Source organism: Petaurus breviceps, unplaced genomic scaffold (genome assembly GCF_028583685.1).
Source record: "Petaurus breviceps papuanus isolate PSGF00001 unplaced genomic scaffold, PetGlider_PUasm1.0 138, whole genome shotgun sequence".
NCBI lineage: Eukaryota > Metazoa > Chordata > Mammalia > Diprotodontia > Petauridae > Petaurus > Petaurus breviceps.
The window spans coordinates 29470022-29497084 of NW_027185694.1; the positions used below are offsets into that span (position 1 = coordinate 29470022).

At 45.6% G+C, this 27063-nt stretch overlaps 3 protein-coding genes across 6 annotated transcripts in view; 1 reads left to right on the top strand and 2 right to left on the bottom strand.

Annotated features, from left to right (window-relative positions):
• The window catches only part of MLST8 (MTOR associated protein, LST8 homolog), a 29543-nt gene extending 22200 nt beyond the window's left edge, over positions 1-7343 (top strand). For 3 of the 4 annotated variants that reach the window (XM_069063089.1, XM_069063104.1, XM_069063095.1), the window contains 8 exons: positions 154-205; positions 890-1052; positions 1519-1594; positions 2260-2412; positions 2496-2564; positions 3050-3174; positions 5621-5784; positions 6176-7343. In XM_069063089.1, the coding sequence (XP_068919190.1) occupies positions 154-205; positions 890-1052; positions 1519-1594; positions 2260-2412; positions 2496-2564; positions 3050-3174; positions 5621-5784; positions 6176-6294 (921 nt within the window). In that variant the 3' untranslated portion in view covers positions 6295-7343. The remainder of the gene's footprint in view (positions 1-153; positions 206-889; positions 1053-1518; positions 1595-2259; positions 2413-2495; positions 2565-3049; positions 3175-5620; positions 5785-6175) is intronic. The other variant, XM_069063112.1, reaches the window with a different exon arrangement.
• On the bottom strand, positions 7306-9366 carry BRICD5 (BRICHOS domain containing 5). The gene is made up of 5 exons (XM_069064330.1): positions 9353-9366; positions 8699-8966; positions 8383-8484; positions 7673-7826; positions 7306-7400 (listed from the first exon to the last, which is right to left on the bottom strand). Exons 1-5 carry the CDS (start codon positions 9364-9366, stop codon positions 7306-7308), a joined length of 633 nt encoding a protein of 210 aa, XP_068920431.1.
• A 2074-nt stretch (positions 9367-11440) lies between these two features.
• PGP (phosphoglycolate phosphatase) lies at positions 11441-14886 on the bottom strand. Its single transcript, XM_069063128.1, has 2 exons — positions 14178-14886; positions 11441-13866 (listed from the first exon to the last, which is right to left on the bottom strand). Exons 1-2 carry the CDS (start codon positions 14818-14820, stop codon positions 13541-13543), a joined length of 969 nt encoding a protein of 322 aa, XP_068919229.1. The 5' UTR covers positions 14821-14886; the 3' UTR covers positions 11441-13540.
• Positions 14887-27063: the final 12177 nt, after the last annotated feature.

The following is a 27063-nucleotide window of genomic DNA, read 5'->3' on the forward strand; positions in this document are numbered from 1 at the left end:
CTGCCCAAGGCAAGGTCTTCAAGCTGTTTGTCTTGTCACAATCTGGTTTTCTGTACAGCTTAATGAGCAGTCTGAGGACCAAAGAAATGTTAAGATAGCATCTTTTGTTCTGCTCCCAGCTCTGTCCTCAGTCACCTTAACCTAACCACCTAGCAAGTGAATGCCCTGGAAATCACCCCAGATAGAAGCATGATTGCAGCTGCAGGTACCCACACTGGATGGATGGGATGAGGGAGCATTCTGGATTAGCACCAATTACAAATCTTTGGCACCAAGCCAGACCAGTGCCCTCTCAGCCAGGGCCTGAAAGTGACAGACCCTGCAGACCCTAACATAGTCGTAATATTGGCACAGTAGAGGTGGGCTGGGGGTTGTAAGGTAAAGCATCCCCTCCTGAGCAAACCGGGCATTTCAAAGGTTTGCCCCTGGTTCCACTACTGATATGGGCAAGAGAACCTGCTAGAGGAAGCTTTGCCACCCAGCTAGCCAGGCAGAAGGCACAGCAAAACCATTTTTCGTGCTGATTCTTCTTAATATATGGTAAGATGGAGAGGTGTAGATGCTCTGGGCCAGAGAGAGGGAAGGTCCCCTAGGGAATCAGTGACCTAGCATAAAGCCTGGAAGCTTCTGGAGGGATATCTCGTGTGCTTTCCTCCCTGCTGTGGGCTAGGATATGAGGAGAGACAAGTTGGTGTGTGCCTTCTGTCCCAGCCCAGGCAGATCCTGCTGTCACTTATTTGTCTTCAGGGACTCTCTGCCATCAGCCTGGCTTCTCTCATGCTTATGGATGACTTTGTAAGGGAAGTCTGTCTTGCCCTGAATTCTTACCACTAGTCTTAGGAGGCCAGGGTAAAAGGGTAACTAGTAAGACTGCACTTGTGCCCCTCAGGTTACCAGCACATCCGGATGTATGATCTCAATTCCAATAATCCCAACCCTGTCATCAACTATGATGGCGTGAGCAAGAACATCACGTCTGTGGGCTTCCATGAGGATGGCCGCTGGATGTACACAGGAGGAGAGGACAGCATGGCCAGGATCTGGGACCTTAGGTGCCAACCCAGGGACCTGGGGAACACCTTTCTGTGTCTGGGTAATGGGAGACCAAAGAAGGCCTGGTGTAGTTTGAGGAATAAGGAAATGAGAATGATTTAGCCCACTCTGGGGAAACTGGGGGTGAAGGGTGAGCCCAGCTCAGTCCTTGTCCCAGGAATCAGAGGAGCATATTATACAGATTTTTCTGTGTCTCAAACAGTATTGTTGAGGGCCCACCTGCTTAGAGGAGAAACACCTGTTCCTCCATAGAGTGTTGGACCTGGAGCTGCAGCTTAGCAGGGGGCTGCCACATTCACAAAACCCAGTTCCCTAATGACAGGCTTTCTGGGACTGCTGATCGCTCCCAGGGGCCTGGGTTTTCTGGCAACTTGGGGTACGCAGTCAGAGTGACTCTCAGCTCCAAGGTAAGCTGGTGCATTGGCACTGTCCCAAGTACTAGTGTAAGTTTGTACTTAATGCTAGGTCACGGAATCTCCAGTGCCAGCGAATTTTCCAAGTGAATGCGCCCATTAACTGTGTGTGTCTGCACCCCAACCAGGTAACTTGCTTTCCTGTCTGCCTGCTTCCCACCCATACCCCAGGCAGGGACCTCCTCCGTCTGTGACAGCCACCATGTGAACCCTCTCTGGGCCTGGCGTGCTTGCCTGTAATGGACTGGTCTGAAGATGTTTCCCCTTGGAAATGGGCTTTGTGGGTATATGTGCGTCTGAGTCTTTTCTTAGGCAGTAGGAGGTGACAGGGAACTTTTCTGAGGAGGCAGGTGGGTGGGTGTTCATTCCCATGTGCCTGCTTCTTGGGGTCAGACTCTCAAGAGTGACTGAACAGGAGTGACTGGGACAGAGCGGTTCTGAGAGTCATGTGCTGAGAAGATCCGCTGCTTTTCCCTTTTAATGACTTCCAACTCTTGATTCACATTTTCTTTTTGGGGACATCAATAAATGAAGTAGAGTAAAAGGGGAGACAACGGAGTGAGATCCAAGAGCACCAAGCCTCTGGAATGAACATGCTGTGGTCAGAAAGCTTTGCACCAAACAGTTAAAGCAGCACCAGAAATTGGGCTGAAACTCAAGCCAACCCTGTGCAGGGTGATAAAGTCCAGTCCATTGATTAAGTCCTTTAGATGTCAGGAGTGCCCTTCCACTGTGGTTTGGGCATGGGAGGTCATTTAGGGGGCATCAGAGACTGATCCTGCCGTCCATGCAGGCTGAACTGATTGTGGGTGACCAGAGCGGCGCTATCCACATCTGGGACCTGAAAACTGACCACAACGAACAGCTGATTCCTGAGCCCGAGGTTTCCGTGAATTCAGTTCACATCGACCCTGATGCCAGTTACATGGCAGCTGTCAACAGTACAGTAAGAACCATTTGTTTTTTTTCCCCACCTAGGGACTCCCCTCTACCCTGCATAGTTTGTATAGCTACCAAACTTCTCTTTAGGACCAGTCCTGTGGTCAGCTGAGCAGGGGCGAAGACCTCAAGCTCCTTCAACGAGAAAAGGAGACTGAAGTAATCTCCAGAGCCCTGTCATCCATTCCTGCCAACAACTCCAGAATCCACCCCCTCAGTCTGTGGTCTCCTTAGAGAGACTTACCACTGAAGGCCTTTGCCAATGAATTTGCATGCTCTTAGCCTGGCCAAACTCTGCCTATGTCAGAATAGCTCCCCATCCTTCCTACTCCAAGGCAGCACTCTTGTCCTGGGCCTGCTCACGTGGCCACACCTGGCCTGGCTCCCAGAGGCTCATGGCCTTCTTGTGGGCACACCTTTTGAGGTACCTGCCTCAGCTTCAGGTACTCAGGGATCCCTCTTCAGTATCACAAAGCTTTGGGCTGAGTCAGTAGCGGCCTTCGCCTTTCCTCCTATTCACGTGTTGACATTCAGCCCCATCATGGGATGGCTGACTTGAGGCAGGCCTCAGAGGACTAACACCTTCAAACCCATGGGGGAAAGTTATTTCAGAATTTTCTCCCCCCTTCTCTCTGACTTTGTAGGGAAACTGTTATGTTTGGAACTTGACCGGAGGCATTGGGGAAGAAGTGACTCAGCTGATTCCCAAAACCAAAATCCCAGCTCATACAAGATATGCGCTGCAGTGTCGGTTCAGCCCAGACTCCACGTGAGTGCAGAACAGGACCTCTAGCCGAGGGAATTGGGCTATGGCCCAATAAACACAGGCCCTCTGGCATTCCTTCACAGCATCCTGGGGACAGGATGCAGAAGTATAACTGACAGAGTACTACACTAAGGTGGCATCACGACTAGTTTATCTTACTAAGCACCTTCTGTATTCACTAGAGCTCAAGTAAGACATGCATGTTAATAAGGACAGTGCAAGGCGTGCTCTGCCTTGGACCACAATGACAGGGCTCTGATACCTGATAGCAGGGAGAGACAGCTTCCGCTTGGGGCAGCCTGTGAAGACATCCTGTAGCAGAACCATATGGTACAGATGAAAGAACATTGAAACTGCAGTCAGGAGAATTGGGTTAAGATCCTGGCTTATTTACCCGTTAGCTGTGTGACCTTGGGCAAGTGACTGGACTTTGTTGAGACTTGAGTCATCTTAAATCTGATAATGCTCTACCAACAACTCACAGATCAACTCTTTATTTTTATGGCACATTTAAGATTTGTAAATAGCATTTACCAAAGAGATTCCAGCCTAGCCCATCATTCCAGGCTATCTGGAATTTCATAAATTTGAGCTAATCCCTTTCCACCCAAAATCCTGTAATCCTGTGAATAGTGTCAGCCTTCTGGGACATCTGTAGGGTCGTGCCACAGTCTTCTGTCTTTGGTCAGTTTTGTTCTTGGTTTGGTCATGGATGAAGCTATCAATTGCGTGCTTACCAGATCTGCATGTGGCATGGTGCGGGGAGGGGTGACTGACAAATTGGACAACAGAATCAGGGTGTCAGAGGGCCATGATGGGCAAAATCAGAGATGGTTGAAAATTGATGAGATAAAAGTGGTCTTGTGCTTAATTAGGCTCAGAAGATCAGCTGCACAGATGTGGGGGGAAAGACATGGTTAGTGACTGTAAGCTCAGCCTGAGCCAGTAGTGTGATGTGGCAGCCAGAGAAAAGTTACTTCGATTTGAGTCCACGGTGAAAGAAATGGAGTATCCTGAATGAGGGAGGTCATAGTTCTGCTGAACTGGGCCCTGACAAGATCATGCCTGGGGCATAGTTTTCAGGGTGGGATGCCATATTTTTGGGGGGATGGAGGGGAGAAGGCAAGGTAATTGGGGTTAAGTGACTTGCCCAAGGTCACACAGCTAGTAAGTATGTCAAGTGTCTGAGGCCAGATTTGAACTCAGGTCTTCCTGACTCCAGGGCCAGTGCTCTATTCAGTGTGCCATGTATCTGTCCCCTTTGGGGGGGGGGGTGGCATATTTCTTTGGGGGGAAGCCATATTCTAAGAGGGACATGGATAAATTGGAATGTGTCCTGAAGACAGTAATCAGGATGAAGGCAGAATCATGCCTTAGGAACTGGAAATGTTTAGCCTAAAAAAGAAAGAGATTAGGAGGATACAGAATTGCTATCTTCAGTTATCTGAAGGGCCATTATGAAGAAGGGTGGTGGTTCCAGGGATGAGTATAAGGACTAATGCATGGAAGTTTGAGGGAAATACATTTGAGCTCATCATAAAGAAGAAATGCCTGTGACAGCATTGAGATATAGTGAGTTCCTTATCACTATAAGTATTCAAGTAGAAGCTAGATGATCATCAGAGGCTTCTAAAGGAAATGTGAGCATTGGGCAGGGAATGCTCAGAAATTCCAGTAATGTTCAGCCTTTCCTCTCCCAATGAGCCACCTGGGAGAGCCACCTTTAGGAAACCGAGATATCACATAGATACAGGCAGGCTCCCAGCCCCGTGGCCTGGCGTGGCTTCCCATGAGCCCTGAGCAAACCATTTAAATTCTCTAAGCCAATTACATAATCTGTAAAATGTGGCTTTTAGTACCTGCACTCCCTACCTCACAAGGCTGTGGAAAAAACACTTTGAAGCCATGAAATACTATATAGAAATATCAGTTATTGCTTAAGAGGAACGTGTTTTTATGCAGTGTGTGAGTGACCCTCTCTGCACCAAAGTTTGGTGCTTCCAGGTTCAGCTCCTGGGTCTCAGGGAATAGGTTGGCCATTGGTCCTCTTCCTCATCAGATTTTCCCCTTCCCCAGTACTTTATACCCTCTTTGTCATGTAAGACAGAGATGTCAAACAAGCATCCTGAGGGTCCCAGACTCCTAAGTGCCAAACCATTAAAATGGAATTGGGAAATATTTAACAGAATATACAGTATAACATAGATAATGTTAATGGGTCATTTTCTAAGTCAGTCTGGGACTCCGAGGGATGACATAGAGTTTAGTGGCCCCTGTTTCTGTTTGACACCACTGCTCTCAGCCTGGTATGCTCAGTCTGTTAACAACAGCTGAATTGGGATGAGTCCTGTGAGGTGGGAGCCGGCAGGTCCAGCCCGCCATAGGGAAGGCCTGGTGCTTTTGGGTGGATGGTCTGGTAGAGCCCTTAGGAGCTCTCACTTTCCCATAGGCTCTTGGCCACCTGCTCAGCAGACCAAACCTGTAAAATCTGGAGGACCTCAAACTTCTCTTTGATGACAGAGCTGAGCATCAAGAGTAACAATCCTGGTGAGACCTCAAGAGGTTGGATGTGGGACTGCGCCTTTTCTGGAGACTCTCAGTACATTGTAACAGGTAAGCGGCCTGGGATTCTCTTAGAGGCCAGACAGCAGAAAGCCCAGCTTTCTGAGCCAGCCATGGGGTCTGTGCCTTGGGGATACCCTGAGAAAAGGTTGTGATTATCCCAGAAAACTAGGGCTTCAAAACTTAATATTGGCCTTAGGAAATAAAGCCTAGCCTGGGGTCTGTACTGTCCATAGCAGCCTCTGAGGGGAAAGTGTGGGCTTTGGAGTCAGGGCTGTACCAGCGCCTTTAATGGCAGATCCTGTTAGAGGGACCATGACCCTGAAGACAGGACACAAGGAGGGGAGTGAAGTGACAGAGCAGTATAATAGTGCCCTTTGGGAAGAGCCTTCTCTTAGCCTGAGCCCCCCAGTAATGGGACCTCTTTTCTTCTTATGTCCAGCCTCCTCCGACAATTTAGCACGGCTGTGGTGTGTGGATACAGGAGAGATCAAGAGAGAGTATGGTGGACACCAGAAGGCTGTAGTTTGCCTGGCATTCAATGACAGTGTCCTGGGCTAGCCTGAAAGCCTCCTTTCTGCCCTTGGGCCTTCAGGGAACAGGAGCTGCTCAAGACTGCAGTTTTAGTCAAAGAAATTGGGCTTTTCTAACCATGGAAAGTCTCAGCTTCAGCTCAGAGCAGAATACTGTCTCTGCCCCTTGGTCTGAGGACTCTGGAACACAGTTCACAGGAATGGAACTGGGGGAAGAATAAAGGGACCTTGGGACTGAGCCTCCCACTGGCTAGTTGTAGGGCAGCTGAGGGCTATCGGGTTCTACTGGGGGCTTCCACTGTGGCAGGACATTCCCTTTATATGTGTATGTACATATATACAAATAGATATCTCTTAGATGGAGAAGAGTTGGACATTAAAAAGCCAGAGTTGCATCTGGTGCTTTAAGAGTGAAGCAGTTCTCTTCAGGCCCCACCCCTCAACCTCATCCTTAAATCTAACCTAACTCTTGTCCTGCTATACAGAGTTTGGTGTGGAAGGAGTAAACCCAGGTGGTGCCCAGTCCAGCTGTGCTTGAAAAACAGAAAAGGGGTGGAGTAGGCCTTGGAAACCTGGGACAACAGGTCTAGAGCATGCCTGCTTAGAGATGGCAGGCTTAGAAACTCTGGTCACCCCGAAAACTGGGATGGAGGCACCTTGCCAGCTACTGCTTCTGTAGATAGAAGGGCATAGGATTGGCTCCTGATCCCGGGAAGAGACTGCAAAATCCCACAAGTTGGGATGGGATATGTCCAAGCCATCAAGTCAGCACAGGATCAGGACACTTGTGATCATTTTATTCAGGATTAAAACCAAGCTCTCCTCGGCACCTCCTGTATTAACAGAGAAACCCTGGTTTCCAGTAGAGAGACTTTCAAATCTGGCCTACAGCCCACTGACTTGGTACTAAGGACCAGCTGCCCCACACATGGACCTGGGGGGATTATGTCCCTGCTTCCCTCCCTGATTCCTGCAGTGACCAGGGTAAGGCAGGCAGGGCCAAGAGAATCACCCAAGATGCCTAGCCCTAAGGCTATTTCTAATCTGGAAGATAATAAAAGCAGACAGATACACAAATGTTGCTTGGAAAACAAATGTCAATGCAGAGATAAATTAATCTCTGCTTCCGTGAACCTGTAAAGAAAATGCCCAAAATTAAATATCCCCCAAATTGAGACATGAAAATCTAAGATCCCATCTCTGACCCAGGCATTTGTTTCCACCACACACACACCCTTTCCCCAACATACAGTTCATACTCCATTGCCCTCCCTCCATTCCCCTTCCTGGGCCATGCTAATGAGGAAGAAGAGAAGGACCAGAGGGCTGGGCACATTCTTTTGGCACATCTATCTAGTTTCATCTTTAGTGTTCTATCTCCTGGATGCCTTTAGAAATTTACTCACCTTCTGCTCTTTGCACCCAGTAGATGGGGAGTTGGTCACAAAGATTCTGGACTGGTCCTCCTACCAGAGCAGGGTCCACTTCGTGCCCCCCTAGCACCCCCAAAAACTCTTGAGTGTATCTGGTGTCTTTGTTGGGACCCAGTGGCCAATCAGCCTAAAGGAGAAATTAGCATTGTGGGCAGAAGGATCTGAGTAAAGGTGGGAAGATCTGAAGGGGCCACAGCTGGAGAATTCCCCTAGCAGTGCCCACATTTTCCCATGACTTTTCTAACCCCATCTCAAGCTGGATGGAAGACCCCCATGCAGGTTAATCTTGTTTTGTTGATGGAGCAAGGGGAGCTGGAGTCAGGGATTTCCTTCTCTGTACTGTCACTGCCCCCTCACTATTGGAAAAGGGAGGGGGGCAGGAAGTCTCTTAGTCCACCTTAGCCCTTCCCTACCCATTGTCCCTGGAAGAAAACCCCAGGGTATCTATCATCAGGTACAGCTGAGGGAAGATAAGAGTCCTCTGTTCCCCTGAAATCAGAACCCTAGTCCCTCTGCCCTCCCAGCATGGCAGAGGGAAAGTCATCAGTCACTGGGGGGCAGGAAACAGGGGCCCTTTGTCTCCTTCCTCCCAGCCCTTACACTACTGTAACCGAATCACGGGGGTATGAGGGGCAGCCAGCTGAACTCTGGCAGAACACCACATGGGGAGCAAGGTCCCTCACCTGAGAAGTGTTGAGGACCAGCTTCAGGGTTTCTCGGTCCGAGGTCTCCATCCTCCGCAGAAAGCAGGACCTTGGTTCCCCAGGGCGATAACACACATAACCCTGGGGGCAGTGGTATAGGTGTTTGGGGAAAGACAACCCCCCAGGCCTCTGAGGGGCTCAAAGCACCTCCCCATCTCAAGCCTGGGGACTAAAGAGACAAGATCCCATGTTTTATAGACCTGGAAAGTGGGTGGATGTCTGGCTTGAAGTGTGTTCCCCTTACCTATCCAAGTCATACCTAATCTAGTCAGGGGAGCAGGGGAGGTTAACTCACGTTGTGGCTGTCAAATAGCACGGCCCAGCTATGGTTGTTCTGAGGGGGGGTCACCACATAGGTCACTGTGTCCTGGGCCAGGTCCACTGTAGCTGTCTGGTTCGGCCAGGAGGTAGAAGGACCCAAGAATGTCCATCGAACAGCCTGCAGCATAGGCTGTGGACAATGGGTAAGTTCAAAAGGAAGGGTACAGGCAAAATAGGAGTCCCCAAGTTGCAGCAATGCTCTGGAGACACAGTCCCTTCTTAGATCTAGTGTCCATATCCATCTCAATCAGGCATGGATAGGGAAAGCTAGTTTTAGACAAACTAGAAGCAGGCAAGAGATTCACAACCCAGTAGTTCTAGTTCCCATCTCTGAACACAGCCTTAGGTGTGGGTTGAACTGGGGAGCAGAGTAGAATCCAGATCATCTGGTGTGGGACTTAAGAGCTTGAGCCACCAACTTTCCCAGGACAAGGTACTTCAGAAGGCTCCCCATCATGCCCCTTACTCTTAGGGAAGGGAGCACCTGGGGGCAGGGACTTACCTCAGCAGGGCTGTGTGCCAAGCCAAGGAGCCCACCAAGCACAGCTCCAACCAAAGCCAGCACCAGTAGCAGCAATGCCAGGCCTAGGACTGGCCACTGTGACCCTATAGGCAGCTTGGAGCTCACCTGAGGAAGGCCATGCAGGGCAATGTCAAAGCTGGCACTTTCTTTCCTCCTCCCCACCCTCCCAACCCGTTGCATTTTACAGGGGAATTCTAAATCAGGTCTCGGATATAAATAGAGCTAGGAAAGGAAATTTAAACAATTACTAGACTGTAGCAGTAGAGATATATCCAAGAATATGCAAACAGATACTTCCACAGATCTATGATGTGCATAGCACAGGTTGCCCTGAGCCTAAATAAGGGAGCTGATCCCCAGATAAGGGGCATCATGCTACTTGTTACCCTTAGGAAGTTTAGTAGGTCAAGGGGTAGAAGACACTCACCTTGGAGGGCCCTTGCCCCTGAACCTCAGGTCCGCTGCTCTGTCCCTCCATGCTGCAGCCTAGGCTCTGCTCCCACTCACAATGTCTGAATTGTGGAATTGTGCTTGGCCCTGCCCAACCTGGTTCCTTAGAGCCAGCTGCAGAAACCCAAGGATGTGTCCATCAAAGCCAAACAAACAGAATCTTCCCGGAGGACCCTCAGATCTCAACCCCCCCCACCTCCACCCATGTCACCTGACACTGACATCCCAGGGTGAGACTGGCCAGGATCCCCTCCTTCTCTCTGCCCCAAATACACTCACAGGTGGAGAGTTTCTGTCACAGTCCCTCCCAGAACAGCTACCCAGTTTATCAAGGGAGGGTCACAGGGCCCAGCTTTGAGTCTGGTGTCAGGCTTCTTCCAGACTCCCACTTAGTGTAAGCATATGCATGCACATACAAGCAGGGGTACTCTCAGGAGCCCCCTACTTCAGCTGTGCTAATCGACCCGTGTCTGGTTCTGTAAGAACATTAGCCTCTAACACTTTTGCCCATGAGTCCAACTCAATTCTGTTTATGACATGTAGCTTTGGGCATGATTGAACCACAGCTCCAGTTCCCCCAGTCTATAGAGTGAGAGTAACAATTCCCCTGCCTCCCTCACAGGGTTGTAAGAAAAGCACTTCATAAATTCTGTAAGAATGTGAGCTAACAGTCATTTTGTTGGGCAGCTATGGCACAGATTTTTAAAAAGCTCATTGTTGTACATAGTGTAAACCAACATATCTCAGGCATTTTCCTAATAACATTCAGCTAAGGCTGTACCTAGAATAGTTTAGTTTTGCCTTTTCTATGGTCGTAATAAGCAGAAACATGGGGACACCCAGATTTGATCTGGACCCAGATATTTGCCACAGGTTAACTCATACATATGTTCAAGAATGAAGATAAATGTCACGCCTCCTACCTGAGCTCACAGTAAAGGTCTGTAAGGACAGAGGCCAGGGTCTGAGATGGGTTGAAATTTACACAATAGTCTTACACAAAGTTCACCAATACCAGGAAAGGGCCCTCAACTCAGTGAACATGGCAGCAAGAGACCAAGAAAATGGCTGCACAGGGCCATGTGACAGTAAAAAATGTGAGTAGGAAGGATAGGTTCTCAACTCTACCATTAGTTGTGACATTTAAAAGCTTTTGGGTGGCGTGGCTAGGTGATGCAGTGAATAGAGCCCTGAAGTCAGTAGGGAGTACAAATCTGACCTTAGGCACTTGATACACTTAATTGTGTCTTTGGGCAAGTCACTTAACCCCAACTGCCCTCCAAAAAGCAAAAAAAACAAAACAAAACAAAAAACCCTTGGGGTGGCTAGGTGGTGAAGTAAATAGAGCACCCACCCTGGAGTTAGGAGGACCCAAGTTCAAATCTGGCCTCAGACACTTAACACACAAAAAAACTAGTGGTGTGACCATGGGCAAGTCACTTAACCCCAATTGCCCTACCTTCCCCCCTCCAAAAAGCAAAAACAGTTTTTTTAAAAAGCTTGTTGGACCTTAAGTTTCCTTATTTTTTTCTAAAATGAGAGGCGTGGACTCTGTCAACTCTTAATCTTTGAATCTAGCCACTGCTTCCTTCCTTCAGGAGTCATTGGCTCTTTGAAGGCTGCTCTGTCCACAAAACCATCCATCCCAGATTTTGTTGGCATATGCTATATAGCTGTCTTCACTCTTAAACTGGATTAAAGCTCACAACAGTTTCAGAAAAAAAGAAGCCACCCTAAGAAGAGTCTGAGCAGGTTTGCAAGTTTAATATGAATTCAGGTAAGTACAGAGGGATGAGCCCCAGGGGGCGTGGAAGGTTCACAAACACTTTGCCAGTACAGTTCCATGGCAGGTAGGACAACCAAGGGCCTGAGACTTCTGACCTAGGAAACTACCCCAAACAGGATATGTGATTATTATACCTAGTCCCTCTACTCTAGAATTGGGTTGTAACACAGGAATAGTCCTGTTAAGAACCTGATCTAGCAGAACCAAGCTTTTAAACCACAATAGATTTTTCTCTTAATCACATATGAAGAGGGAGGCTGGGGTTGATGCATGGCATACACAGCTGACAGTGCCAAGGAGTTGCCTAGAGGCGAGACCATGGAAGAAGCTGAAGAGACAGGCAAGTCCTGTGTGTTTATTGCTATGGGAACAAACATCTGTGGGCATATTTCAAGTGTCAATTTTCTTGTGAAGTCCTGCCATCATGCTGTGCAAACCTATTAACACTGCTTAGAGTTTGTCTATCAGAGTTCTGCTTTTCCTAGTACAGAACCACATTTCCACACTGAGGAGATACTCAATGGCCCAGAAGCCACAAGATATCCCTAAAGCCTCCACAGGAAGCTCCCAGCTTCTATAGGCCATGGGGTCTCTTATTCAAAGCCCAGTATCAAAAAGGGTGCACATAAGTATCTTCCCATACCACAGTCCAGGGCAAGTGGCAAGTTTACACTGCTGGCATTTAAACCCCCAGAAGAAAGGGGTATGTGTATGTATGTATGTATGTATGTGTGCATGTGTGTCTCACAGGAAAAGGCTGCAAAGCTATATACAGCCTTGCACTGCTTTGGCCTTCTGCTTTTTAAAAGGACCTCACCCTCACTGGCTTGTTCCCATTACCAGACATGGCTGCAGACATGCAGGTTGTTCCTTAAGATGAGGCACCTTTGTCATGGGTCTAAGCCTCTTTCCATAATGGGAATCAGAAGCTTGGAATGTCTAAAGCAGACCCTGACGGTTTCTCTCACCACTCACTGAAGCACTGCCAGCACATGTCCTAAGCAAGTATTTGAAATCCTTTTAAATATTTTTCCTAGGACATGAGAACAGCAATTAGTACACTTAAGATTTAATTCCACCACTTTACAAAGTTGTTCAAAAGTAAAAAAATAGTTTTTGGTACCAACACCCACTTTCAGTTCACTAAACAGCAGTACTAAACAAGGAGACTGGGTAAGGTGGACACCATTTACATTCTCTCTAGTACGCACTTAATAAACTGTTCTATATAATATACTTCACTTAATATTTTAAATAAATATTGGAAATGGATTGAGACTTCCTCAGGCCTTCTGAGTTGTCCTGAGATTTTAAAGATACATCTGGATGGAGGGAAAGCAAGGCCCAAGGGCCCTGAGTTTGAAATGCAACAAATGCCCATTTGTGACATCAGAGTGCAGTTGTCTTGAAAGGGTATGGGTAAGAGGAAAAGAGATGGGGTCAGATCCTCGCTTCAATGGAGGGTCTTCCACATGGGATTATTCCCCTCTCCTTCCCCAAGTCTTGGTAACCCTAAGGCGAATACCTCTAAGATATGGCTTCGCCTAGGACAAAAAGATGTTGAGGCTGGGCCTGGTTTGGTTTGTACCAGTACTTAGAAGTCACAAAATAGCCCCACCTCCCTGCCTGAAAAAAAGGCTTATCCCTGAATAAACTTTTAATTTCAGATTTTTCTGAAAGATAAATTCGAACAAAAGCCTGAAACACTCCCTTCCCTAACCCTGCAGCTTCAGTTACAACTCTGAAGTTCTCTGAATCCCTGGAAGGCAGGCATTGCAGTGGGCTCTCCCTCCCAACAAAATACATAGTCAGGAGCCACGACAATGTTCCCCCTCCTTCTTTACAAAGTGCATCTTAAAATAGAGGAAATTTGTAAACAAAATCATCCCCTCTGCTCCCCCCTCCCCAGTTCAATTGCAAGGTTTACAAACTAAGATTTCTTAAATTCCAATACATTCTTTGTACTCATCTGGATGAGTACATGCTCAAGCCCACCCATTAATTAAGGTAACTGATTTTTCATGTTTTATTTTGGAGATTAAAGACACTGTAACTCTTTAATCTTCAAGAGCTGGTATAAGGTCAGCTATGCTGTCGACATAGAAATCAGGAACCATTTTGTTCCTGGAAGAACAGTCACTTTGCTGGTTGCCTTTCACATCCTCCAGGCTGGAGACCCCAGTAAGAGTCAAGATGGTCTTGAGGCCACAGGTAACCCCCAGGAGGATGTCTGTGTCTAGACGATCTCCCACCATGACGGTACGGTCTGGATTGAGGCCGAACTCCTTGGCCACACAGTCGAAGATGAATCGGCTGGGCTTACCTATGATTTCCGCCTGCCGCTGCGCAGCCATCTCCACGGCTCGGACTAGACAGCCAGTACCTGGGTATGGAACAAGGGGGATGGTCACTGGCCTGGGACCCTCTGAGCCCCAGCCTTGGAGGCGGGGGCTGTCCTCAGCGGGTGGGACTCTTGCCCTCCCGCCTGGAGCTCAAGTGAGGTCAGCTGGACACTCTCCAGTCGCGGGAGGGTCCTGTCCCTTCGGAGGACCTTTGCCCGCAATGACCCAGGCTGGGAGAGGGGGCCCGTTTCCCCAGGGTTCTGGGCAGAATGAAGGTCTTCCCCTGACCCTCAGGGGCTGCAGTCCCTAGCCCGGCCCGGGGCCCCTCCCCATCTCCTTCCCGGGCACTGACCGGCAATGTAGCTTCCGCCCTCCAGCGGGAGTCGGTTGTCCATGTTGGTGCCCACGAGGAGGCAGCCGGGTTGTTGGAGGTAGCGTACGGCCTTGGTCAGCTTGGCGTAGCTGAAGTGGGGGTCAAAGCCCACCACCACGGCGCCCACGCCGGAATCCAGGGGCTCGGCCAGCCAGTCTCCGGGGCCGACGCCCTGCAGGGGCTCCGGTCCCACGCCCACGCTCGAGATGCCCACCGCCTCCAGCTCGGCGGCCAGGGCCGGGCTGCCCAGCACGTAGGCCTTGGCCGGGCTCCCGCCGCCCTCCAGGCGCTGCCGGAGATAGAGGGCGGTGCAGTAGGCCGTGCCGAAGACCTCGGGGCCGGCACCGGGCCCCGCGGGGCCCCCGAAGCCCAGGCGCTGCAGCTTCTCGGCGTAGGCCTCGCGGGTCTTGCTGCTGTTGTTGGTCACGAAGCCCAGCCGCTTGCCCTGGGCCCGCAGCGCGGTCAGAGCCTCAGGCGCGCCGGGCACCGCGGTCTCCCCTCGCCACAGCACGCCGTCGCAGTCGAAGAGCAGCGTGTCCACGTCGGCCAGCAGTGCCTGCGCCCTATCGGCGCTGAGCCGGACGCAGCGGCCATCGTCGCCCCCAGCCTCGGACTCCGCCATCGCTACCCGGCCCGCTCGGCCGCCAAGCCCGCCAGCCCCGGCCCCGGCCCCGGCCTGGCTTAGCTCTCTGTTCCACCCTCAACGGTCTTATTGGGCGCGGGGCTACCGCGCGCCCCACCCCGCCGCCCGTCAGCCAATCCTAAACCATTCTCCTTGTCCCGCGCACCGCCCCCGATGCGTCTTGGAACGAAGCACCAACTGTCACAGCCCGGCGCGTGATAGCCTACGGAATGCTTGAGCTGATTGGCTGAAGAGCTCGGAGTTCGTTGATGATTGGCTGAGAAGTTTCCAATCGGTGCCTGACTGCATCTCGCCTCTCTCTTGCCCTTAATTTTACTCCCGACTGAACCTCTCACCGGGTTAATTCGGAGTGCTCGGGTTAACGCTGCCTCCTAATGGTGGGGTCGAGGGATTGCATGATTTCGGTCCGCCCTAGTGAAGGAATGGGCAGGTAGTGTTGGGTGACCCTCGTGTACTTGCTTGAGGCAGACTCAAATTCTGCCCCTACTTGCCAACTGTGATTTGGGGCAAGTAATTTAATTTTCCGCTGTCTCGGAATGTTAAATCGTTTCAGTCGTTTCGGACTCTTTGTGACCCTACTTGGGGTTTTTTTGGGGGCAAAGATAATGGAGTGGTTTACCATTTCCTTCTCCAAATCCTATGAATATTTTATCCCAAAACCTCTTCAAGAAAAGCATTCCTGGTAATACTGGCTTCTCATCCCCTTGATGGGTTCAGTATGGGAGTCAGCAACCTTACCCCTGCCAATAATTTAGCTGATATTCTGGGATTCAGCCTAAATGGAAGGACCTCACATCATCCTGAGGTCCCCAGGAATTTCAACTAGTCCAGTGCTCTTCTTTGAAAAGTTTTCAAAGCTGTCTTTATTTTTTAAATTAAATTTTATTTTCAGTTCTGGATTCTCTCCCTCCACCCATTAAGAGGGCAAGAAATGCAAAACCCATTACAAATATGAAATCATACAAAACAAATTTCTGCATTAGTTCTGTTTCAGGGGGAAAAGAAAAAAATACACTTCAATTTGCACTGTCTTTCTGTTCTCTATATAGAGGTGAATAGCATGTTTTATCAAATCCTTTGGAACTGTGATGGATCATTGTGTTGATCAGAATTACTAAGTCTTTCCCAGTAGGTTATCTTTACAATATTGCTATTACTGTGTAAATTATTCTCCTGGTTCTACTCACTTCACTTTGCATCAAGGCATACATCTTTTGGGGTTTTTCTGAAACCACCCCCTTTAATCATTTCTTACAGGGCTTCATATATCCTAAGTTGCTCATTCTTTCTTCTGTTGATGGTTTCCCCTGAGTTTCCAATTCTCTGCCACCACAAAAAGAACTGCTATAAATAGTTTTGTATATGTTCTTTTTCCTTTTTCTTTCAAAGCTGCCTTTAACAAGCAAGATAAAGCAAATTTGTCATCATAGGTATCTCTGAAACTTGATGGGATGAGACTCCATGATTAGAATGCTGACCTAGAGAGGGTATACATTATTGAAACAAAAATAAAACAAAAAGACCCTCAGGATTGGTGGAAGGGTGCAGCAGCCCAGTAAGACTGCATATTAAGAAGATAAAGAAATTTCCTCCTCCTCTAGCAGAGCACATTTGGTGCAAGATCAGAAACAGAAACAATAGCCAGGAGAGTACAACAGGACAAAAAAAAAGAGAAATAACTGAGGAGATGAGGAAACAGATCATAAACCTGCCACAGAGACATGATATAGTAATGATGATGGGGGGGGGTGGGGAGAACTTCAATTATGTAGGTATGAATTAAGCATTTATTAAACAGTTACTACATGAAAAAGAGATAAAGTGCTGGGCCTGGAGTCAGGAAGTCCTGAGTTCAAATGTGACCTGAGACACTTACTAGCTGGGTGACCCTGCGCAAATCACTTAACCTCTATTTGCCTTAATCCACTGGAGAAGGAAATGGCAAGCCACTCCAGTAATTTTGCCAAAAAAAAAACAAAAAACCACATGGACAGTATGGTGGAGAAGAACAACAAAGTGCTAGAGAAAGCAAGACAATCTCTGTTGTGTTGAGGGAGTCAGCATATATGGAAGGTTTCAGTTCCAAGTCAGAAGAAAAGACCCCCAGGTCCTTTGCCCAGTGGCAAAACAGATGTTACTGCCTTTTCTTTAATGCCATTTCTACTGATAAAATCCTATCAGATGAACCATTTGAAAACATCAAGGACTTTAATGGCAAGAACTTTCTTTTTCTGGCCCTTTGGTAGCATCTGCAGGGGTATTTACAAGGCTGCATTTCTGATATTTCCCAGGATGATGACTAGGTACTGAAGCATTACTGTTCCCAAGACTCATGAATTAGGAGTCCTGGACTGTCTGCATAAGGGTTTAAGGGAGCTGCTGGGCAAGCTGTTGGTGGTGGCTTGACTTGCCTGGTGCATGTTAACCCCCACCCTCTCCCCATCTCTTCCTTACAGTGACTTGCTGCTCTAGCTTGGCTGACTTACCTGTCCTATGTGTGGCAATTGGTCAGCCAGAGGGGATAACTGGCCCCTTCTCCATAGGAACTGCTTCCCCAGATGATAGCTATGAGGACAGTTAAACTGACATCTGCTTCAATTATCTGGATATCTCTATGCCAAAAGCAGAGCATTTATTTATTGACTTACTTTATTTTTTTTTTAAAGCAATCGGGGTTAAGCAACTTGCTCAAGGTTACACGGCCAGTTATTTCTGGGTGTGGTGCTGAGTATCTGAGCCCGGATTTGATCCAGGTCATCCCGACACTGGAGCCGGTGCTCTTACTCGCTGAGCCACCTAGCCGCCCCTAAGCAGTTGGGGTTAAGTAACTTGCTCAAGGTTACATGGCCAGGTGTTTCTGGGTGGGTGCTAAGTGTCTGAGCCTGGGATTCGATCTCCAGGTCTTCTCAACACTGGAGCCGGTGCTCTTACTCGCTGTGCTACCTGGCCGCCCCTATTGACTTACTTTAATGATAATTTTATCTTTCATAATTTGAGACAGAGGAAACAAGAGGAAATTCTATCCTGTATCTGGGAGTGGGTTGAAGAGATTGATGTGAATGTACAGAGAACTCACCAACCAACTTAGCTTTTAGGAAATGGAAGTGGGGGTGGCTAGGTGGCGAGGTAAGAGCGCTGGCCCCAAGTCAGGAGGACCCGGGATCGGTTCAGGCCTCAGATACTTAACACCCACACAAAAAACTGGCCTTGTAACCTTGAGCAAGTTACTTAACCCAATTGCTTAAAAAAAAAAAAAAGAAAATGGAAGCAAGGTCAGGTAACAAAAGAGGAATACAAAGATTCAAATACAGCACTGTGCTATAAGAACATGTCAGTTGTGGTAAAAATCAGACTGGTCTAGGACAAACTGGAATGGGTAGGGTAGTAGCTAGCCACAGAGAGAAGACAAAACTGGTCCATTTTTATTTTCTTTTTTGGAGGGGGGAAGGCAGGGCACTTGGGGTTAAGTGACTTGCCCAAGGTCACACAGCTAGTAAGTGTTAAGCATCTGAGGCCGGATTTGAACTCAGGTCACTCTGCCTTCAGGGCCAGTGCTCTATTCACTGTACTACCTAGCCACCCCTCCATTTCTATTTCTGTAATGCTTGCCTTGATAGATGGACTTTTCCTTGGCATTCCTGTTTTCTGCTGGGACTAGAGCACTCCCAGGAGCAGTAAAGGACCAGGGGAAGTTCACTTTTCAATTCTATGACTGACCAGAATGAACAATTTCAACCTAAGGGCTGGTGGGGACCATGAGCATGACAGGAGAGAGATATCACAGGGATTGAGTGGACCTGGCATCATGCCAGAGAGAGATATTTTTGTCAGAAGACCCTTGTACTCCTCTCTCCCACTCCCCTGATCATGTGTGAGTCATAACTAACTGCCTGAGACTAGCTGGCAAGAATGACTCAGCTGCCCTTTGGAAGGAAAATTCCATTTGAACCACAGGTGGGTTATTGTGCCACGGTAAGAATTCATGGGACCCATGGTGCAGAAGCTAGAATGGATGTTGGTGAGATGCTTTCATCTTCCTTTCTTTCCATTCTCTTGCCCCCCATTCCCACCCCTGACACTGCCTTTGGGGCATAGAAAGTGAAGTAGTGACTCAAATTATTAATTGGGCCAACAGTCTAGAAATTGTCCAGAAGATGGCAGACCCTTTTACTCCAAGGGCTCTTTGATGATTCTCAGTACTGCAATTTTGTTTGGTTTCTATTTCTTTGCAATACACCTAAGTTCTTCTGTGAGTATGCTTTCCTTTTGGGTCACTTGAAGTTAAGAAAAAGATAAGAATTTAATGGGAAATGAAATAAGAAATATATTTTTAGATTTTGCTGGTGCTTTTAAGTTAAAAAAATAATTTCCTGTGAAGTGTGGGATATAAGCAAAAGTTATGATACATTCTTAAAATATTTATGTGGGCGATTTTTCATTTTTCAATCCCCAGGCCAAGCTAAGTGGGGACAAAGCAGAGGGACAGGTGCTTCTGCATCAACAAAAGGAAAATCTTCCTCTTGAAACCATCCCGTAAGTCCTCCTCACTTGTTAGGACAATCTCACACACACACACACACACACACACACACCACCACCATCACCATCACCACCACCACCATCATCATCACCACCACCACCACCACCTAAGCTTTGTGTCACATGGTGAGGTTTTCTCTACCCTACCTAGCATTGAGTATCGGGGTCAAAAACACCTTCCATGCCTTTCTGTTTCACTACCAAGGAGGTTTTTATCTGGACTAGGAAAGACAGAACAAAATTAGCCATTAGGAAATTAAATTAAAAAATTAGTATGAAGGCTCTAGCTACCCTTAATGAATTCATGTTATCTGGCTCAGATAAACTACATCTTCAGGTGCTGAAAGATGTGTGATTGCCAAACCTCTCACTGCCTGTTATCCTTGAAAGATCATTAAGATACTCTGCAGCTTTCAGATATCTGCAAAAAGCCATCATGACCTCTTCACCAGGTTAAACACCCCCAATTCCTTTATCCAGCTGTTCTCTGGAGGCTTTCTAGTTTATCAATATCATGAGGATTGGCTCCAGGTTATATTCCAAATGGCATTTGTCCCTGAGCCTTTGGGGTTATGTGGATTCCTTACATTTTTCTCATAGAGGAGAAGAGACTGAGCTGTGCTTAGTGATCTGGAATTTTCCTGGATTGCTTTGTCATCTTTTCCTAGTTTTAGAGCTGGGATCTTAGAAATTTAGTCCAATCTTCTCATTTCGTAGGAAAATGAGGCTCAAGTTAAGTGATTGCCTAGGTTCAGATAGATTGCAAGAAACTGAGCAAGGATTTGAACTCAGAACCTCTCACTTAAAAAAAAAAAGATTATAGGCATTATACTGCAAATTTGGAGAAGGGCAATTCAATTCCCTAGAAAATTCTAGTACGTATTATTAAGGGAATGGCTAGGAAATGAAGCATTAACCCTAAAGAGCTAGCATGTCTTCATCAAGAATGAATCATGGGGGCGGCCAGGTAGCACAGCAAGTAAGAGCACCGGCTCCAGTGTTGAGAAAACCTGGAGATCGAATCCCGGGCTCAGACACTTAGCACCCACCCAGAAACACCTGGCCGTGTAACCTTGAGCATGTTACTTAACCCCGATTGCTTAAAAAATAAAATTAAAAAAAAAAGAATGAATCATGCTGAAGAGGGATAGGGTTTAGGGGTGCTAGAGATCCCAAAATACCAACACACTGGGTCCTGCCGAATGAATTCGACTCAAGTCTTCTCTCAGCCAAAAAGAGGAAGGTTTATTAAAAGTTCGCCATATTGGGTAGACTCTTAAGGAACTGTGGTATCTGTAAGGCTTGAATTGGACACAGAACAAGTCTGTGCTAGAAAATTATATGGTGCTCTCACACACATGGAGGCAAGATGGGGTCTTAAATACAGAAAGGTTGTGGGAGGAATCTAGTGGTGGTCTAGAGGAGGAGTTTGGAGAGGGTCTTCAGGAGTCAGATGAGGTCAGACTCCAGTAATGAGTTTGGGGAGGGTCTTCAGGAGGAGTCAATGAGGTCAGACTCCAGTAAATGAGTGAAGTTGCTGGAGGCTACCTGGAGACAACAGACAATGGTGGGCTAGGCCAGTTCAAGGGTTTAACTGTTGAGGATCTAGGGTGGGAACTAGCTGGATAATGGAGGGCCAAGCTAGTAACAAAGGTTTGGGCAGAGCCACAATGAAAGGCTTATGGCCTCATGCAAATGCCTCAAGTGGGAAGATTCAATTGGAGTTCAAGGGGTTTCTCAGATCCTGTACCTCATCAGTGCCAGAATAACTCTTTTTTCTGACAGGTGAAACAGAACACTATTGTGGTTTGTTGCCTGTATTCATAATTGAAGGAAAAGCTAAATTTCAGTTAGAGATTAGTAAAAAATAAAGATAAAATCTCTCCATGGACCATGAGGTTCCATAGACACCAGGTTAAGAACCCCTGATTAGGGTATCCTGCCATGTAACATATCATACAATTTAGCAGCACTTTCTTGCCTCAAGGGAAACTCCATTACCTGTTTCTCACTGCTTCTGTGGCTAATTCTTTAGGGGTATGTCACAGCTCTGTTAGAATGAGTCTGCCTAAACTAAAAGACACAAGAAAGCATTGGAAATACTGGAGGGACAGGGGAAAATTATCAACAAAAGATTGCTCAAAATCACTACCATTGAGAGACATGCAAAGTAAAATATCTTTGATATTTCATCTCAAATGTCAAAGAAGGTTTAAAAAAATGTTGGAAGGGCTATGGGAAGACTACAGTGTGAAATTTTTCAAAAACATCTTGGGATTTGAGAAAATTTACTAAGTTGTACAGGCTCTGGGAAACCTCTTGAAATCTGATTGAATCTTCCACTTGATGAGGCATTTGCCTGAGGCCATAAGCCTTTCATTATAGCTAGACCCAAATCTGTTATTCTTAACCTAGCCTACTCTTCCATTGTCCAGCTACTTTGCATCCTTAATCCTATCAAAACATTTGTACCCAAACCTGTTACCCTTAAACTAGCCCAACCCTCAGCTGTGTGTCTTCTCCAGGTAGCCTTCAGCTATTTCCCTCCTTTAATCCCATTCCTGGAGTCTGGCCTCAATTCCATCAAAAACCCTCCCTATACTCCTCCTCAAGACCCTACCCTAGACCACACCTAAATCCTCCCATGGTCTTTCTGTATATAAGATCCATCTTGCCTCCATGAAGATGCAGAGAATTCAATCTAGTACAGACTCACTCTGTGTAAGATTATTCTGGCCTGCTTGTCAATAAGTTTCATAGATACTTAGAGCCTCCTTAAGAGTCTATCCATTATGGCAAATCTATAATAAACTTTGCTTTACTTCAACAGAGAGACTTGAGTCGAATTCATTCAGCAGGAACTGGCATGTTGATATTTTGGGGTCTCAAGCACCCCTAAACCTCAACATTTAGAATCAGATCCCACTAAGCATATGACTGAAGAAGGTAAAAGACAAAGAATATATAACAAAGTGTTCATGCCAGCACTGTTTATGGTACTAAACATTGGAGGGCAGCTAGGTGGTACAGTGGATAGAGCATTGAGCTTCGAATCAGGAAGATTCATCTTCCCAAATTCAAATCCATCCTCAAACACTAGCTGTGTGACCCTGAGCAAGTCACTTAACCCCTCTCTGCCTCAGTTTTCTTATCTGTAAAATGAGCTCAAGAAGGAAATGGCAAACCACTTTAATATCTCTGCCAAGAAAACCTCAAATGAGGTTACAAAGAGTTGGACAGGATTGAAATGACTCAACAAAACAACTTTGACCTGGAGCAAATAACAATCATTCTAAAACCTCAGTTTCCTCAAAAATAAAGACAAGACAACATACTACCTATGTTACAGAGCCATAGAAAGGAAATTTGCCAAAAAAAAAAAAAAAGAAAAGGAAATTTGCAAACTAAATTCATATAGAAATTCATATTAAGCAATGATTACTGTTGTTGTGTGGGGTATAGGGATCCCCAAAATCCCCTACCCAGAAAAATTAAAAGTCAGAGGTATCTTGAGGAAGGAATAGGAAGATTTTATTCTCTTTTTTTTTTTTTTAAGCAATCGGGGTTAAGTAACTTGCTCAAGGTTACATGGCCAGATGTTTCTGGGTGGGTGCTAAGTGTCTGAGCCCGGGTTCTTCTGAGGGAAGAGGGTAGTCCTCTCCATGGTGGATCAGGGAGGGGAGGCCTGTTATAGAAGATGGAACATGAATTTATACCCTAATGCAGTCAAGCCCCCTCTCCCCTGCTGTCCCTTCTCCCATTGGCTGGGAGGTGGGTTGAAAATCTGAGCAAGAAAATCTCACCCAAAGATAAGGAACAAAGAACCTGGCCTATCCCCTATTGGCTTGGAGGAGGGCTCAAGTCTTGGCATGAAAATCTTCCCTAATGTCAAATAACATAAAGCCTGCCACTATCCCCCATTGGCTGGGATGTGAGCAGGGAACCAGGGTACCGGTCTGCCCTATTTGGCAAACGATAAATCGAGGGAGGGGGAGGGGATAAGCCACCAAGTTTGGAGGCCTAAAACTCCTAAAGGGCCTAATGCTGATATGGCAGGAATAAAGGGGGGAGAGGGGTAAATGGTGAAACTGAAACTCCCGGCTTGCTCCCACTGAACTTATGGGCTGAGAAGTTTCACTTTTCCCATTCATTGTTTTATCATTCTCATTTTATTATTATTATATGAAGTGGATAGAATGCTGGACCTGGCGTCAGGAAGAACAGAGTTCAAATCTTACCTTTGACATTAACTAGCTGTATGACCTTTGGCAAATCACTTAACCTTTCTCAAAGTCTATTTTCATCTGTAAAATGGGGCTAATAATAGCACCTACCTAACAGGAGTATTATTTTTTATTCTCAAAAAATTTTTTTTTGCTTTTTGGAGGGCATTTGGGGTTAAGTGACTTGCCCAAGGTCACATGGCTAGTTTTTTGTGTTGAGTGTCTGAGGTCATATTTGAACTCAGATTTGAAGATCAGATGAGATAATATGCATAAAATGCTTTTCGAACCTTAAAGTGCTATATAAATGCTATTATCATAATCATCATTACTATTCTTATTATTTTGTTACCTTTCCTACATAATACCCATCATGAATTTTTCCATCTGTAGAATGTTTTTCTGGTCTGAATGCCCTGTTGCCTGCCCCTAATCTCCATGTGAGTAAATTAATTTTTAAACAATTTTTATTTTTTAATTCCGAACTTAAATACCAAAAAAAGAGCATGTCTGTCTCTACAGCAGAACACAAAAGATTGTATATGAAACTATGAATCTCCATTTCATACTGCTTGCTACATATGTGTATATCTATTTCCACACAATACTTTGGAAACTGTCCTGCTTATTGGTGTTTCCTTCTGAACTTCTTTCTGTTCTCTTCTGTGCATTTTTAAAACGTTTCAATAGCCATCTTTTTTTTTTCTTGTAATTTTTGGCATCACTATTGCCAATCTAACTTCCCTCTCAATATCCCTTCCCAATTAAAAGTCAAAGGAAAGTGATAAATAGGGGCAGCTAGGTGGCACAGTGAATAGAGCACTGGCCTTGGAGTTGGAAGGACCTGAGTTCAAATCCAGCCTCAGATACTTAAGACTTAGTAGCTACGTGACCTTCGTCAAGTCATTTAACCCCAATTGCCCTGCCTTTCTCACTCCAAAAAGCAAAAAAAAGGAAGGAAGGAAGGAAGGAAGGAAGGAAGGGCAGGACAAAACCACAGAATGTCCAAGTCCAAAAATGTATCTCTTCTCTCTCTCTCTTTGCACCTTGAGTTCATCATTTCTTTGTCAAAAAGCAAATAATGCTTCAACCTAGGTCCTCTAGCAATGTGGTTGGTCATTGAACTAATCAGACTTCTTAAATCTGTCAGAATTGTGTTTTCTTTACAATAGTGATGTCCTTGTATATTACCCAAAATTCTTGGAAATAATTTCCATCAATTTTTATTGGAAAATCATATTCCATTACATTTATATATCACAATTTGTGTCAATTTATATATCACATTTCTCCACGAAGGGGCACTTCCCCCTCCTCCATGTAGGTTCTGGTTCTTTTCTTTCTTTTCAACCCTTCTAATCCTTTCAGGATCAGGACATATTTTTGGCTTATGACTTCTCCTTCCCTGCTTTGTAGCCATCCTCCATCCCCACTTGTTTCACTTTTCAGTTTGATGTATTTTTATGCCAAATTCTTTGTGTGTTCCACTGTTCTTTGTCCAGTTCAGATAAGTGATGTTCATCCCCCATTTGCTCCCCCATTCTTTCCTCTATATTTGTATACTCTTCTTCTCAAACATCTCAATTATTACAAATAGCAAGATCCAGCCCCTTCTTCCATCTACACTATTTACTCTCCCTTCTCTTTATACTTTTAAAACTCTCACAACATAACCAGGCCACCCCTAGGCCCTCTGTTTTTCTTATTGAATTCTCTCAGTGCCCTAGAAAAACAATAAGGTTCTGAAAGGATACTTGTTTAGATACTTGTTATAGTTAACACTATATCATCACTAGATTCTACTAATTGCTTAAATAAATTTACATTTCTACTAGCTTTTATGTTTGCATTTCTTTTTTTTTTTAATTAAGGAAAATGTACTTTCTGCCTCTCAAACCTACCCCCAGCCCCCATTGAAAAAGAAAAACAAACCCCTTGTAATAAATATGCTTAATTAAGCCAAACAAATTCTCACAGTAGCCTGAACTTTGGGAGTATCAGTTGGACAATTTTGTGGAGAACAGATTGGATAATAGAAAGGACTAGAGAGCGGTGTTGAAGAAAAAAAAAGGATACTAATAATGTACTCTGTAATTTAGACTTATTTGCCATAAACAATTTAATTGAGTTTAACATTCTTCTATATCCAAGCCATTTCTAGTTTGGAGAGGTTGAGGTTTAGGGGTGCTCAGGACCCCAAAATACCTACACACTGGGTCCTACCTGGATGAATTTGACCCAAGCCTTCTTTCAGTCAAAGTAAAACAAAGTTATATTAAAGATTGGCCATATTGGGTAGATTCTTAAGGAGCCTGAGCATTTGTATCATTAATTCAAAATGGCCAGATTGAACCTTGAGCCTTTCTTGGGCTAGATATAATCTGAGCACCTTCATGAAGGTAAGAGAAAATGATATGGTTCTTTTGGCAATTGTCATATTTGTCTGTGTGATATGACAACATCTGAAAGATAACTTTCAAGATAATTATTTAAAGAAATACCATAACTGTGGGTAAAAGAATGAAACTATGGCAAATTTTTAATTTTATTTTAGTTACTTAATTTTGGGACTACAGAAATTTCCTTTAATCACATTCCATTCTGAGGATAATTCCTCAAAAGCCATTTACTTTTTAAAACTTTAGGTTCTATGAAATATTTGCTAATGGTGTGTATATACAAAGATGTTAATTTCTCATTGCCTAGCTTTTAATTTTTTTTAAACAAGTCCATTATTATTTATTTATTGCTTTTTGGAAGGCAATTGGGGTTAAGTGACTTGCCCAAGGTCACACAGCTAGTTTTTGTGTTAAGTGTCTGAGGCCGAATTTGAACTCAGGACCTCCTGACTCCAGGACTGGTGCTCTAGTCACTGGGCCACCTAGCCACCTCTAGCTTTTAAATTTTAACAATTAACAATCTAAATTGAACAGTTTACTAAATTGAAGTCTTGACTTTGAGGAAAACTGCTAAAAGCACATATAAAATTAATTTTTTCCCTCTGTAACTTCTAATTCCATCATCGTCCTCCTAATAATAATTTTGTTGATCTTTTTTCATCTGATTGGTGGGAATCTGCAGTTTTGTTCCAGATATACACATGACAGAAATAGATCTCTGAAGAGGGGATTTTGAGTTTCCCTAAACATATCTAAATAAGTTGAATAGTCAGGTGGATAAAGAAGGCTCTGAAAAATCTGTAGATCTTCTTTATCAGTCTATATATTTTGGTTGGCAGCAGGGTAGGCTTCTAAAGCTTGGCCATGAAATATCATTTTGTAGAGGGTCAGGGAACCATAAAATGATGAGGTATAAGGTTTAGAGGTGCTCAAGACCCCAAAATGCCAACGCGATGCGTCCTGCTGAATGGAATCCATTCAAGTCTTCTCTTAGCCAAAGAAAAGCAAAGTTTATTAAAGGTTTGCCATAATGGGGTAGACTCTTAAGAGCCTAAGAATCT